The 13436-nt window shown below is 35.8% G+C and overlaps 1 protein-coding gene across 1 annotated transcript; it reads left to right on the top strand.

Annotated features, from left to right (window-relative positions):
* Positions 1-228: 228 nt before the first annotated feature.
* On the top strand, positions 229-5624 carry LOC122581996. Its single transcript, XM_043754331.1, has 5 exons — positions 229-626; positions 1984-2294; positions 2380-2436; positions 3978-4390; positions 5130-5624. The coding sequence occupies exons 1-5, from the start codon at positions 304-306 to the stop codon at positions 5442-5444; spliced, it is 1419 nt and encodes a 472-aa protein (XP_043610266.1). The 5' UTR covers positions 229-303; the 3' UTR covers positions 5445-5624.
* Positions 5625-13436: the final 7812 nt, after the last annotated feature.

The raw sequence follows: 13436 nt of genomic DNA, 5'->3' as shown, positions 1-13436 counted from the left end.
ATTAATGATTAAGTTACACTATTAATCTTTTATCTTTTAAAATATTTCCATTGACCCTTTATATCAATAATCTACATCAATTGATGCATCATTTACCACCAACAATTTCCCCTACTATCACATCGTCGCCCTCATAACAACCACCGTATTACGCGGTTAACATGCTAGTATACATGGAAGAAAATAAATAAAGGACAATTTGGGGAATCTAGCGGAACATGTAACTTATCACATTATTCATTGCGAGGGTTTTGTTGCTACAAAACTTTGCATGAAGCCGCCATCTTTCAAAAAACAAATAAAATGGAAACAACAGCAGCAGCTGCTGCAGCAGCCAGTCTCCACACTTTGTCTGCAATGTCCGACCACCACCACCACCGTATCACCGCCGTTGAACTCAACAAACAACCACCACTTGTCGGAGCTCCAACAATTAAAACAGCAGCAGCCGGAGGAGGAGGCGGTGATTCCGATCAAACAGATTACTCAACTTCATTCGCCGATACAACATCTACAAATACGAGTAATAATTCAGCTGCAGCTGCTTCAATTAGTGATGACGCTGAAGTTGATTCTCAATTCTCTACTTCTTTTGATGATGAGTTTGGTACTGTCTTTAGATTCAGGTATGTCTATATATATATATATATATATATATATATATATATATATGAGAAAAGTGAATATATATATATATGTATTTATATTTTGTGAAATTAGGTTATGAAACTATGAATGTTATGATTGTTAAATTAGGGATCATGAAGTTGTCAAACTATGAGTGTATATATAGTCGAATTATAGGTTAAGGTTTTTGTAAGAATAATTTAAAAATTAGAATTGTAAGAAAGCATCATATTCACATATATATGATGTCACAAAGTTCACTTTCATATACATCTCAAAGATGTGCCGAAAATTGGATGTACCATTTAAAATAGACCATAAGTGCATAGTTTGAGACGCCGGACGCATAATTGGGCAACTATGATTTTTACGGCTTATATGCAGTTTTAAGAAAGTGTATTGGATTAGTTTCACATTTATAAGAAAGGAACTGCTCAGTGCTGCCTCCCGCGGGTTTTGAGCCCCAATACCTCGACGGTGTATGGGGGAGGTTAAGTTGTAGGCAAACCTTACCTCTACCTAAGTAGAGAGGTTGCTTCCATGTTCTACCTAAATGGTAGAAAAGGCCCTCCAACCTTTGTAGGGATTTTGTTGACCGTATGTGAATTATCATGTGTTTGTGGCATTCATCTTTTTGAAGTGTTCTTATTTTATTCAAAATCCTGAATTATACGCACACATATATATTTGTGTGTGATGATTTCGGAGCTGTTCTGTGAATGAGGTGTGTTTCTGTTAATGTATGTTTTATAGTTTTTTAGTGTGGAAGAAATTTTGGCTTCTTTTATGTATGATCTTAATGGTAATGATGAGTGGCGTTGCATTTTAAATTAGCCTATCACTTATTTGAAAGTTCTGTTGATCTGTGTGAATTATTTGGTTTAATGTTGGTTTTTTGTTGATTTCGGAACTGTTTGCGGTGAGAGTGTGTTTGATCATCAGATTAGCGATTTTGGTGGAGATGGTAATTGAATACTTTGCTATTTTCTTTTCATAGTGTTTGTCAGAATTACCATTTTAGTATATTCTAACTGTTTATGAATATTTCTGTTCATATGATAAGTAGGCCTAGGTGCGTTTTTCAAGTTAGCTCACAGTTCATTGTATTGTGTGTCCTCCTATCTAGTTTGATGTAATATATTCGGTTAATGTTGTTTATTGCACTTGTTGATTTTGGCTTCTTATGATTATAATCTCATTCTGTATGAGAAGTTGTGATGCATTTATGTCTTAAAGTAGCTATACATGGTAATCTAGCTGAATTATTTCTTGTATTGTGTGTCGACTATTTGGTTGGATATGATATAGTTCTTTGCAGTGATATATTGTGGTTGCTTCTGTTTCTGGTTTTATTAGGAAGAAGCGGTTGACCAATCACTGGAGAAGCTTTATGCGTCCTTTAATGTGGCGATGTAAATGGGCAGAATTGAAAATAAAGCAGTTTGAGTCACAAGCATTGAAATATGCCAAAAAAATTGCAGCGCATTCTCGGACAAAACACTTGGCTACGCATCAGTCTATTCCAGAAGGGTTTGGTTCAAGATCAATGCCGTATACTAGTCAAAAACGCCGAAGAAAACTCATGAAAAGAAGGAAAAGGGTGAGAGTTGAAGAGACGGCTGATGTTGACTTGTATATGTCACAACATTATCTCTTTTCCTACCATGGTACATTTTTTTCACCATTGTGCATTATGATTTGGTGCCCTTTTCTGAACAGTTTTGTGATACCTGAATATTATTTTTGTTTCAGAAAGTAAGAAACCGGATCCAGATGAACTTTGCATCATGGATGATTTTGAAGACCCAGGTAATATACATATAGTATACGAAAGCTCAAACTAGTTGCAGTAATCTCACATTTTGATTGTTTTATGCTATAAATTTGGCATTCAACTTGCTGTGGTGTTTTGCAAGATTTATAGAAGGAACTTAATATCTACACCCTTAAGTAGCAAACAGAAGTATAGAAACCCTAATCATAATCGGGTTTCATTCTTCTTTGTTCTACCTACAGTTGCTACCTGCTACCCAACACAAAGTTGATAGTTTTTACGTCTGTAGAGATCTTGCTGACCTGAACCTTATTAGCCACATGCTTTTTACTCATTCAAGTTTGGCAGTCATGGAATTTGATCAAAGAGTTACGTGTGTTTTGGTAAATATAATATTTAGTTGGTTAAGGGGCATATAGTCAGATATATTTTACAAATCAGCAATGTTTGATCATGCCTTTAAGGCTTTGATTCTTGGCCAACATATTTAGTTACTTTCTTGTTACCTGCTCTGTGTGCTCAAATATCATGTTTCTGCATACTTTAATACAGCCCCAAGTCGATTTTCGAGATCCTTTCAAACTATTATTGTCAATGAATGTTTTTCATGTATTCTTCTCATCTATGCAATATATGATTCGGTCTTATGTAGTAAGAGACATGCACAGGAGCACCTTGGTAGATGATTACATATAACTATCATGTTTATTAGTTTCTTCTAGTGCCTTATATCCATTTATTTACTAGTTGACTGAAAGAGATTTTCCTTGCACCTCCTCTCTCTCTCTCTCTCTCTCTCTCTCTCTCCTTATCTGCAATTCCATCTCCATAAACTTCGATTTGATCCATCTATCTCTTTCCCTCAGATTCCTCATGATATTAAGCAAGAGGTGGTAAAGCGAACGGGTCAGGTAGGTTGGGTAATGAGTCAAAATAGGTTAACCTGTGGTACAGATGGACTAACCTGAACAGATTTTGTCCAACTTTTTATATAAATAATTTGTGGGTCAAGTATAATTACAAGTACAGTTATAACAAATATATACAGATTCTTTTTCTAATAAAGGAATCTAGTAGGTCAAGGTGAGCTAGTGGTTAGAAGTCTTGATGTTCTCACAAGAGGTTTCAGCTTTGAACCTCCATAGGTCTGAATTAGGTTTCAAATGGTCATGAGGATACCCCGGTTGAGCCACATACATCTGAGTCAAGACTCATCCTCTCTGGGTAACCAGGACATTGAAGCCTCATCTTTTTACCCATTTGTATGTATTAAGAATACCCGTTAGGCCACATACATCTGAGTCATGACCCGTTCTCCCCGGGTAACCTGGACAGGGAAAAGCGTCTTACTTTATCATTTGTATGTATTAAAAATTCAACATAGACAGTTTTTTACCTTTTTGACACATTTTTTTTTGAGCTACTTTTATATACTACCCATTTGAGCCATACATAACCCAAGTAGATGTTTAGATGGGCCACGGGTATGTCAAACCCTTATCATATCTCAAGTCTTGAGAATTACTTTGAAGGTTGAATCTAACTTGCTGTTTCTTGTTTAATACTATGTTCACAGAACATTTTACTAGTCAGGAAACGCTTGCCCTTGACATGAATAGCAACTCTTCATTTCTCGAAGAAGAAGATAATGAGATGGAGCTGATTCTTCGGAAGATTGATATGGCACATTCTCGGGTTCAGAAATATAAAGCTCAACTTGATTTGGTGATATCCGAAAATGCTCAGATGTTTCCTTTATCTGAGAATTTAAATTATCTTGTTCCTGCCGAAGAACAGACCAGCGCTGTTCATAGTCCTACTTTCTCTAATTCGGAGTTTGATTTGGGAGGCTTAGGAATGTCTGAACTTGCAGTTTCAAACTATGAAGAGGGTTTCCATATACCTGATATAATTGAAAGCACAGTGGGGACCTTATCATCTGTTGACGTTACACAACATCCACCACATATCGGAGATTCGTGTGAAAATGTAAGTCATTTCGTGCCTGTTTCACTTGTTAATATCAACTATGCTGTTATGTGTCGTTTTTCTTTGATAATTTTGACAACCCCATATTATTGTATATGGATTGAGATTCTTCCATGTTCAAACCAAGATGAGAGATCGTGTTTTTAAGATGCCTTGAAAGGGATATCAAGAAGCGGATCCTATATTTAGTCGCTTCCAAGTTTAATTTGGCATTTTCAAATTTGTCAATGTGAACTCTAGTTTTTTCAAACAAATGAAAATTCCAATAATTGTTTATATAACTTCACATCCAACTCTCATCCCGGCTAATTCTATGATTGTATCCACCATTAACGAATAAAACTTTTGCACTTTCAGTACCCTTTTCAGTTTGTACCAGAGGTTGCAATTGACCGATATGCTTTTCAGGTAGTGGTTTATCTTCTAGGGGTCAGCCAGGTTAAGTAAAAGTGTCAGCTTAAAAGGAAATTGGTCATCTGCTCATATGGGTCTATTTGGTTGAAAGTTGCCCAAATGTAATGTCATTTGCCCAAATGTTTGTCAATTCGACCCCTAACAAAGTAGTACTTGTTTTGAGTTGTTACTTTCCGTGCCCTCATTTTGCCACATTTAGTTTGTACCGCTTGTTAGCTTTAAAGATATGTATACCCTTATGCTATCATTGGAATTCGCTCGATATATTGGCTTAAGAGAGTATGTGGTAGATAGATTTAATTCCAATTTGATTGAATTAATGCAGATTTTAGACAATATGCTGGTACATGCACAACCTGCTGAAGCAGAAAGGCACACATTAAGAAGTTGCCAACATCAACTCACAGTACAACAGGAAGTAAAAAGTGAAGAAGACGACGAAGAAGAAGAAAGCATGCATCTTGATCCAACAATAGAGTCCGACACCGCAACCAAAGATGGTAACCCTCATGAACAATCAAATGTTCAACCAAGCGTAGTTTCAGATTTCCAGGTTCCAAAAAACAAGAGAAAGCGGGGGGAGCGTAAAGCTGGTCCAGGTAAGTGGAATCTACAAGTTCCTGGTGAGCCAGAAACATGATTTATTATAGATCATCAGATTATGTTAAGTTTTAATCTGTCACATAACTGCAGCAGTTGTAGAGCTAAGAAAATTATAGTAAAAACAAGTAAGAGCTTATCAGACTGTGTGGAGTGATAACAGTTTTGCGTTTAACTATCTGTAACCATATTGTTTTAGTTCACGTGCAATTTTACGCCATACTTCACTTTAAAATAAGTCAGGGGTTGGGAACGTCAAATCGGCAATCACCTTGGATGACATTTTCAGTTCATTTACTTATGAATATGACAGTTTTATTTCTAAGAACTTCAAATGGGTTAAGTTTTATTTCTAAGAAGTCAAAATATTAAAATTTAAAAAGGGTCTAAGGTTGAATGGAACCATTATAAAGATGATTTTCTTCATGAACTGATTTACATTTGTACAATTGTAAGTAGAGATGGCCAAAATCCGGTTCTTGGAGGAACCGGTTCTTGGTCAATGTTTGACCAGTTTTTTTCGATTTTTTTGACCAACCGGAATCGATCCAATTTGGAACCGGTTCGGAACTGATTTTTGGATCCAAAAGTGGAACCAGTTTGGTACCGGTTGGTCCTTGAGGAACCGGTTTTTTTCCGGTCGCGATTTCGGTTTTTGCAGACTTGTTTTTTTGGCCATCTCTAGTTTTAAGCAAAAAGAGATCGACTATTGGCCCATTGGTCTTGTAATTGTATTGGGCTATTTTCTTTCTAATCATATAATCGAAAGGATTCGTGAAATGACACTTTGTTCTAATTTAAAGTGAAAGCATTTGTTATGATGGCAACACTATTGACAAGTAAATGTGAAAGGGATATTGACTTTTTCAATGTTGAAGTCCTATTTTTACCATTCTTTGATTCCATCAATACCAATCAGCCCCTTAGATTCTCCACTTGAAAGCAAACATAAGATAACTTGTAGCACAATAACAGCGCAATGCGTCCCATAATCTCTATAATTTTTTCACGCTTTCTGAGTTTTTGGCGTGTGGATGATACAAGAGAGTTGGAAGATCGTGAAATAAAACACATGTTTCTTCTAAAAATATGGTTTATCAAGTGATGTAGGGTCGGTAAAGAATGAATTGGGCCTAAGGTGGACTTATGTTGAAAGAATCATCATTTTAACTATTAATAATGATAATAATATTTACTTTTTGATACTAAAGTTAGAAAACATGGGTATGTCATTGTCTTACAAGAACAATATATCTAAGTCACTAAGTGGAGTTTGTTTAAGGAAATTAGGTTAGAAAGAGATGGTTATTATTATGATGATGAAATGAGTGACTTTAGGTAAATGTGGTTTTGCTTATACTCCACTCATTCAATTAACTATTGCGAAGAGAAGGAAGAACATTTATAGTTGTTATGTCAATTCTTATGTCGCCTTTAAACATTTTAACATCAAATAATAATAGAACGACATCTATGTGTTATCATGGAAATCTTTACATGTGACTCATGTATTCATTTATTTATTATAAAAACTAAATTGGCTCTTGTTACGTGTCTACTTAGCTGGTCATATTTGTCAATTTGGTTGAATGGATGTGTTGATTTACTTTAGACTTAAATAGAAAAAGGTAAGTTACTATTTAATGGGACGGTAACTATATTAAATTGTTTAATGCTTGTGGACTTGTGGTCGGAAACTGTCAAATTTATATGCACAAAAAGTCTACATAGAAGCCAAAACAAAAATTACACACCTTCAAACAACAATCATGATAGTTCCTATTACCCGAAAGATTAAAAGATTTTCTAGTCACTGGCTCATTGCTTTTAAAAAAATTATATTAGTTGTTGTTTATGCGGATTCTGCCATGTATGAATGATTTTGGTCGGTGTTTCATTATATAAAACATATTTAGTGATATACAGTAAAAGTAATATTGTATGGGTTATCTCTCATTGTCAAAGGTCAAAGCTCAATAAGTTTGATTGTGTGGTCTTGATTTGAGGTTCGGGTCAAGTTTCGTTTCAGTTGTCAAGGTCAAACCAATTTCCATGCTTTCCATGGGGTAATTTGCTTAAGTGGCTACGCGTTTGTTAGATCTTAATGTTGAGTGTGTCTAAGATGGTTGGATTTCTATATCTCATTGTTATTGATTGAGTTGTTTCTAGTTTGCATTTGCAATAGTTTTGGATAGGTCCTTTGAGAATTTGAGTTCATCAATATAATTTCTAGTGTGAGTATAAGTTTAGACCGGTTCGATCAGTTACGATATATGACTACTTTTATGAATTTTATATAGCTGCCTTTAAAGAATATACTAACGAAATATGCACAATAAAGCCTTAGTTGCGAGATATGCCAAACCAAGAGTTATACGTATTAAATCAACAACCTAGATTTCTTACAAGCTTTTTTTTTAAGGGTAAATAAAATATATTACTAAATTACAACAAAAAAAATAGGCTAAACTACTTCATTACTAAAGTTTGAACATTAGTTTTGATCTCAAGAGGCAAGAGCTAATCGGTTTCCTAGTCATGATGCTTTTTAAGTTTGTTGGTGCAACAATATTCACCAAATCAGGATTCCTTTGAGTTGCAACTTTATTATTCACTCTTGGCTCTATTAGTCCTCCTAATTTTTAATTTAATATTACAAATACACTTTTATATACTTTTTTGACACAAGGGTTGAATGTTGATATACCAATACCATTCTATCTTAATGCGTTTTTTACCTTGAAATAACTATCGGCCTACAATTTACTATCAATTTTTTTTAACGTTCGTTTTTTGTCAAAGTCTGTTTACCCCATATGTGGTCTCTACATCTACTGGGCAGGATGCCATTGCGGTAATTCACAGGAAAAACCCTCTGATAAATTGCCAAACGGCACGACATCTACGGCATTGAATGTCATTTGAGGTGAAACCTGCGCCCCTTTAGATTTGAACCCTGGCTGCCCAAATAAGCCTTCATTAAAGGTCTGGGATGCCACTGGCCTCTTAACATGTATTTATTCAAGAACGGACCTGACTTATTTGTCAAAACTAGGTTCTAATTTTCTCGTATTTATTAAAGTCTGTAATAAGTCAAGACTTTATCATCCTAGTTTCCTATAGTGACATCAATTCCGAAATAAATTCTCTGATATTGGACGAGCTTAAAATGTATATATAGTTTAACTTCTTTCGTCCCATATCTATTGTCTACCTTATCATCAATGTCTCTCTCAAAATAAATGTCATATATTAATATTTGTACTAGTTAAATTATACTTCAACTTAATAATTGATATACGGTATGTTTGGCAAAACTAGCTAGAAGTTGATAGCTGGTAGCTTTTTAATATATATTTAAGTGTTTGTCAAGGTAGTTTAAGCTTTTAATAAAATGTGTAAAATGACTAAAATGGACATAATATTAAAATGTGTATAAGTTCTATTTTATTTAAATGTATACAAAATAATATTTAAATTGTTTCTTATCTATGTATAAAATATACTAAACGAAACTTAATTTTATGGAGTATCAAAAGAAAATAAATATAAATAAATATGTTAGTGTAGTACTCTCAACAAAGCATTACCACAAACATTATTTTAAAAAATTAATTCCGAAGCATTGCTACATATGTCAGTATATAAGATCACTTGTATGGTTATTTATGTAATTAAGTTGTGAAAAGCTTGTAGCCACTTCAAAACGCTAGTCCATGTAGCGTTTAAACTTATAGCTTTTTGATGGATTTAAAAGCTTGAAGCTTGTTATAAAGGAGCTTTTTGTTAAAAGCTAAAAGCTTGAAGCTCCTACAAATTCCAAAAAGCTTCATGTCAAACATACCTATATAGTTTTGTTCCAAAAATTCCAACTATTTTTAAATACAAGGGTAAAATGAACTTTTTGGTAGCTAATTATAAATACTACATTAAATTCACATATCTTAATTTTATTTTTTAATTAGGGAATTGTATCCGTGAGACATCGGTTAGTGGGCTTAATGAACTCCAAATTTTCTAAAATATCAATACACGTAATTAATGTTTAATGATCAAAAGTCATTAAATCATATTAATTCTTACCTTTTTAAACTAAATCATAACTAGATATTAATCTATGAGAAATTGTCACAAATGGTCTTTATGGTTTGTCAAATTCGCATTTTGCCCTTTGTGGTTTTTTTTTTTGTTGCAAATGGTCCCTACGATTTTCATTTCCGTTGCCACTAGTCCCTTACACTAACTTCTGTTAGTTTTAGCCATGAAACCCCCTCACGTGCATATCACGTGAGGGCATTTTGGTCATTTTGGAATCACATGGACTATTTGTAATAAAAAAGAATTTAGTTAGTAATATACATATTAATATATTACATATCTGTATCTGACTACACATCCTGTCATCCCATATTTCCAAAGATCTTGTTCAAGAATCCAATTTAATTTTTCACCAACTCTACATTCAATCTAAAACATATAACTTTATATCCCCAAACACCTATCTATCTCTATCGATATCTACATTGCTATATCTACATAATAAGACGATATGTATACATATGGATGATGTACAAAAAAAGGGGTTGTTTTTCAGCCCGTGTCAAAAATACAAAACCCATATCAAAGATTTAATCTTTATGATCATACAAAAATGGGGTTGTTTTTAACCACCAAAATCAATAATTGTTGCACCATCAACAACTACCACCACCACTCTTGCCACCGTGGTCAACAACCCACGCACCTCTGGTCAGCTACAACCACTGGAACCACATCATCCACCACTAATAAGTGTTTGTACAACGGATTAGGTTAAAGGATTTGGAGGTGTTTGGTGGATTGGACGGCGATTCCCTGCTGGTAAGGTGTGAGAACCTTTTGTACGCCGGTTTAGATGTGTTTTAGATCTCTTAGGGTTTTGCCTGTGGATCTTGTATGTGTTTTAGGGTTTCGGCCGTAGTAGGCATAATGATAATGATTAGGGATTTCCCCCTTTTATAGCTGCTTTTTCGTGGAGAATAAGTCTCTCACGCGTTTTGTATCTTTGGTAACGATCTCCTTTATTTAAGGAAGTGATATGATCGTATCTTTTCATGTTTATCTTCTTTTCCCCAGGCTATGTGATACCCTGGGTGATCTTTTTAGCCTACCTAGGGCGAGGCTTTATCCTAGGTGACGGTGGGTACACCATCAAGCCCCCTAAACTAATAATATGATATGCCAAGATCGTGTTGTTAGTCTTAGCCGAAGAGTTAATTCTAGCCATCCTTCCCCCTATTTATGGGGGGTTTGTGACTTATTCCCCAAGTAGGGTTTTTCGGGCCGTGTATATCACTTCTAAGAATAAGGGATTTGATTTGATCTTCTTTCCCTAGATATGGGATTCTTGATAAATGCAAACCTGTTCCTTGTTTATCGAGAGTGAAACGTACCCTTCAAGCATACCCTGCGTGTTTGTATTTGGGAGTCCGCTGTCTTTCAGAAGGTTTTTGAAAGGGACGATTTTGTACTAAAACGAATCTTGAATGACTCTTTTTGCAAATTGACAGTAGTGCGGTTCATATCCCTATATAAGGTAAGCAATTGGATCCGGGTTTTTGTTTTTCACTTTTGTTGATAGATTCCATAAATAGATGAAGTGGGGTTATCGGAAAAAGAGGAGTGTTTTCTGCAAGCATGGCCTGATAAAGACTATTGGCCAGAAGTTTAAGCTCGGTGCCAGGTCGTATGTTGATATGATAAAAATTCGCCGGTTGGAGTCGGATATGGAAATCCTACGGCGGCGTTCTGAAGATTGTGGCACGTCCGCTGGTGTTGCCTCTGTTTCATCCGATGATTGCTCCTCCGATGTTCAAAATTTGAAGCGAGCTCTTGGAATTAAAGATTTTTAGCTACAGACCGCTCGAGATGGGATGGTGAATAGAGAAAATCAGTTGCAACTTCTTCGTTCCGATCTATCAGCTCTGCAGGTGAAGTATAAGAAGGTAATGACGGAAGTAATTCCTTTTGTACACCACTTGACCAAGGTGAATCCACTTTCCGGGAAATCTCTTGTCGACCAAGCTGCTTGTGAAGATTTTGATATTTATAAAATATGCCCGGATTCGTCGGCTGGGCCATAGTCGTGTTCTCGGATTCTTCATCCGGTTTAAATTCGTCGGATTCTTCATCCGGTTTAAAGTTGTCGGATTCTTCATCCGGTTTAAATTTGTCGGATTCTTCATCCGGTTTAAATTCGTCGGATTCTTCATCTTTTTTAAATTTAGTTATCGGACTTTTGTTATCCTTTCGTAGTTTTAGCTCTTGGAGTTTTTTGTCCAGGCTATACGTCTTTATACCTTTTTCAGGATTTTGTTGTATGCACTTGCTTTTTCAGCAGTTAGGCATATGCTTTGATAAAATCATAGGAGTATGATTTTGAAATGCTATTGCCTTGTTTGGCGTTTTTGGGCATGCATTCTGTTATAGTCATAACTTTATTATAATATGCTTTGCCTTTTTTGGCTTTTCGAAACTACGTGTGTGAGGTTGCGATCCTTCTTCACCATGAATCATAGTTTTTTGTACACCGGAGGGTTTGTAACCCGTCCTTGTATTAGTCCGGTAGGCGTCCCCACCATTCTTTAATAGTGTACTTTAATAGGATATGTTGTAAAAGTTGGAGATCTTCTCTCCTTTTCTCTTGTTCAACAATAGAGTATTTATTTGCACATAAGAGTTGGAGATCTTCTCTCCTTTTCTCTTTTTATTTATGCATATACATATATATTAGATATATATATATATATATATATTAACAATAAAACTTACGCAGATTTGTTGCGTTCCATGTCCTGTCAACGGGGTTGCCATCTGTCATTGAAAGCTTGTACGCACCATTTCCGATGACTTTATCGACTTTGTATGGTCCTTCCCACGTTAGCCCCATTTTCTCCATGTATTCCACCTAGCTTGCGCTGTTGAGCCTGAGGACGTAATCACCGACTTTGAAGCTGTCTGGGTGAACTCTTTTGTTGTAGTATTTTTCAATTCTTTGCTTATACGCAACCTCTCTTATTGAAACAATTTCCCTCCGTTCCTCCAAAAGGTCGAGGTTTATACGCATTTTGGTATTATTGTCTTCTTCATTTATGTCTATTGTTCGACATGTGGAGACTTGTATTTCCGCAGGTAAGACTGCTTCTGATCCAAAGGCTAGGGAGAATGGGGTTTCCCCATTGCTTTGCTTGGGTGTTGTACGATGTGCCCAGAGTACTAATGGTAATTCATCCACCCAGCCACTATGGCTACGTCCCAGCCTTTTTTCCATGCCTTTCACAATCTGTTTGTTGATTGCTTCTACTTGTCCATTCCCTTGTGGGTGATACACTGATGTGAAGGATTGCTTTATGTTTAGCCTTTGACACATTTCTGTGAATGTACCCTCCGCAAATTGTTTTCCATTGTCTAAGACTATCATTTGTGGTAGTCCAAAGCGGCATATTATATATTCCCAGACGAAATTCTCAATTGTTACCGATGTCATATCTTGCTTTGGTAGTCTGGGGACGTTTGCGTGCAGTTGACATGCTTCACAATTTTGCAAAAGCTTGGCTGTGTCTCTGTGCATGGATGGCCAAAACTACCCCAGGCGCAGTGCTTTTGTCGCTACTGACCTGGGTCCTGCGTGTAGTTCACAGATTCCTTCATGGATTTCGAAAACTATTGCTTCTGCCTGTTTGGGTCCCACACAGCGTAGTCATGGGGTCAAAAATGCCATATTGTAAAGGTTCCCATCCATCAACTTGTATTGTGGAGCTTTGATTCTTATTTTTCTTGCTTCGTTTTCATCTTCTGGCAATATTCCGCTCACCAAATATTCGGTTATCGGTGTCATCCAGTTTTTTCCTTCTTCTTTAACTAAATCATGCACCTACTTCTCGTATATGGATCTTTCTTTCAGGACCTCTATTAGTACTTTCTTCCCCAGGTGTTCAAATGTTAACGAGGCTAGCTTGCTTAGAGCATCGGCTTTTTTATTTTGATTTCTTCG

The sequence above is a fragment of the Erigeron canadensis genome, chromosome 9, assembly GCF_010389155.1.
Source record: "Erigeron canadensis isolate Cc75 chromosome 9, C_canadensis_v1, whole genome shotgun sequence".
Lineage (NCBI taxonomy): Eukaryota > Viridiplantae > Streptophyta > Magnoliopsida > Asterales > Asteraceae > Erigeron > Erigeron canadensis.
Note: the sequence above shows the minus strand (reverse complement) of the source record. Positions and strands in the feature narration are given on the sequence as shown.

Coding starts and splice junctions, on each gene's coding strand:
- LOC122581996 (XM_043754331.1), top strand. CDS start 304: ATGGAAACAACAGCAGCAGCTGCTGCAGCAGCCAGTCTCCACACTTTG. Junction 2,295..2,379: donor TTATCTCTTTTCCTACCATG/GTACATTTTTTT, acceptor TTTTTGTTTCAG/AAAGTAAGAAACCGGATCCA. Junction 4,391..5,129: donor TCGGAGATTCGTGTGAAAAT/GTAAGTCATTTC, acceptor GAATTAATGCAG/ATTTTAGACAATATGCTGGT.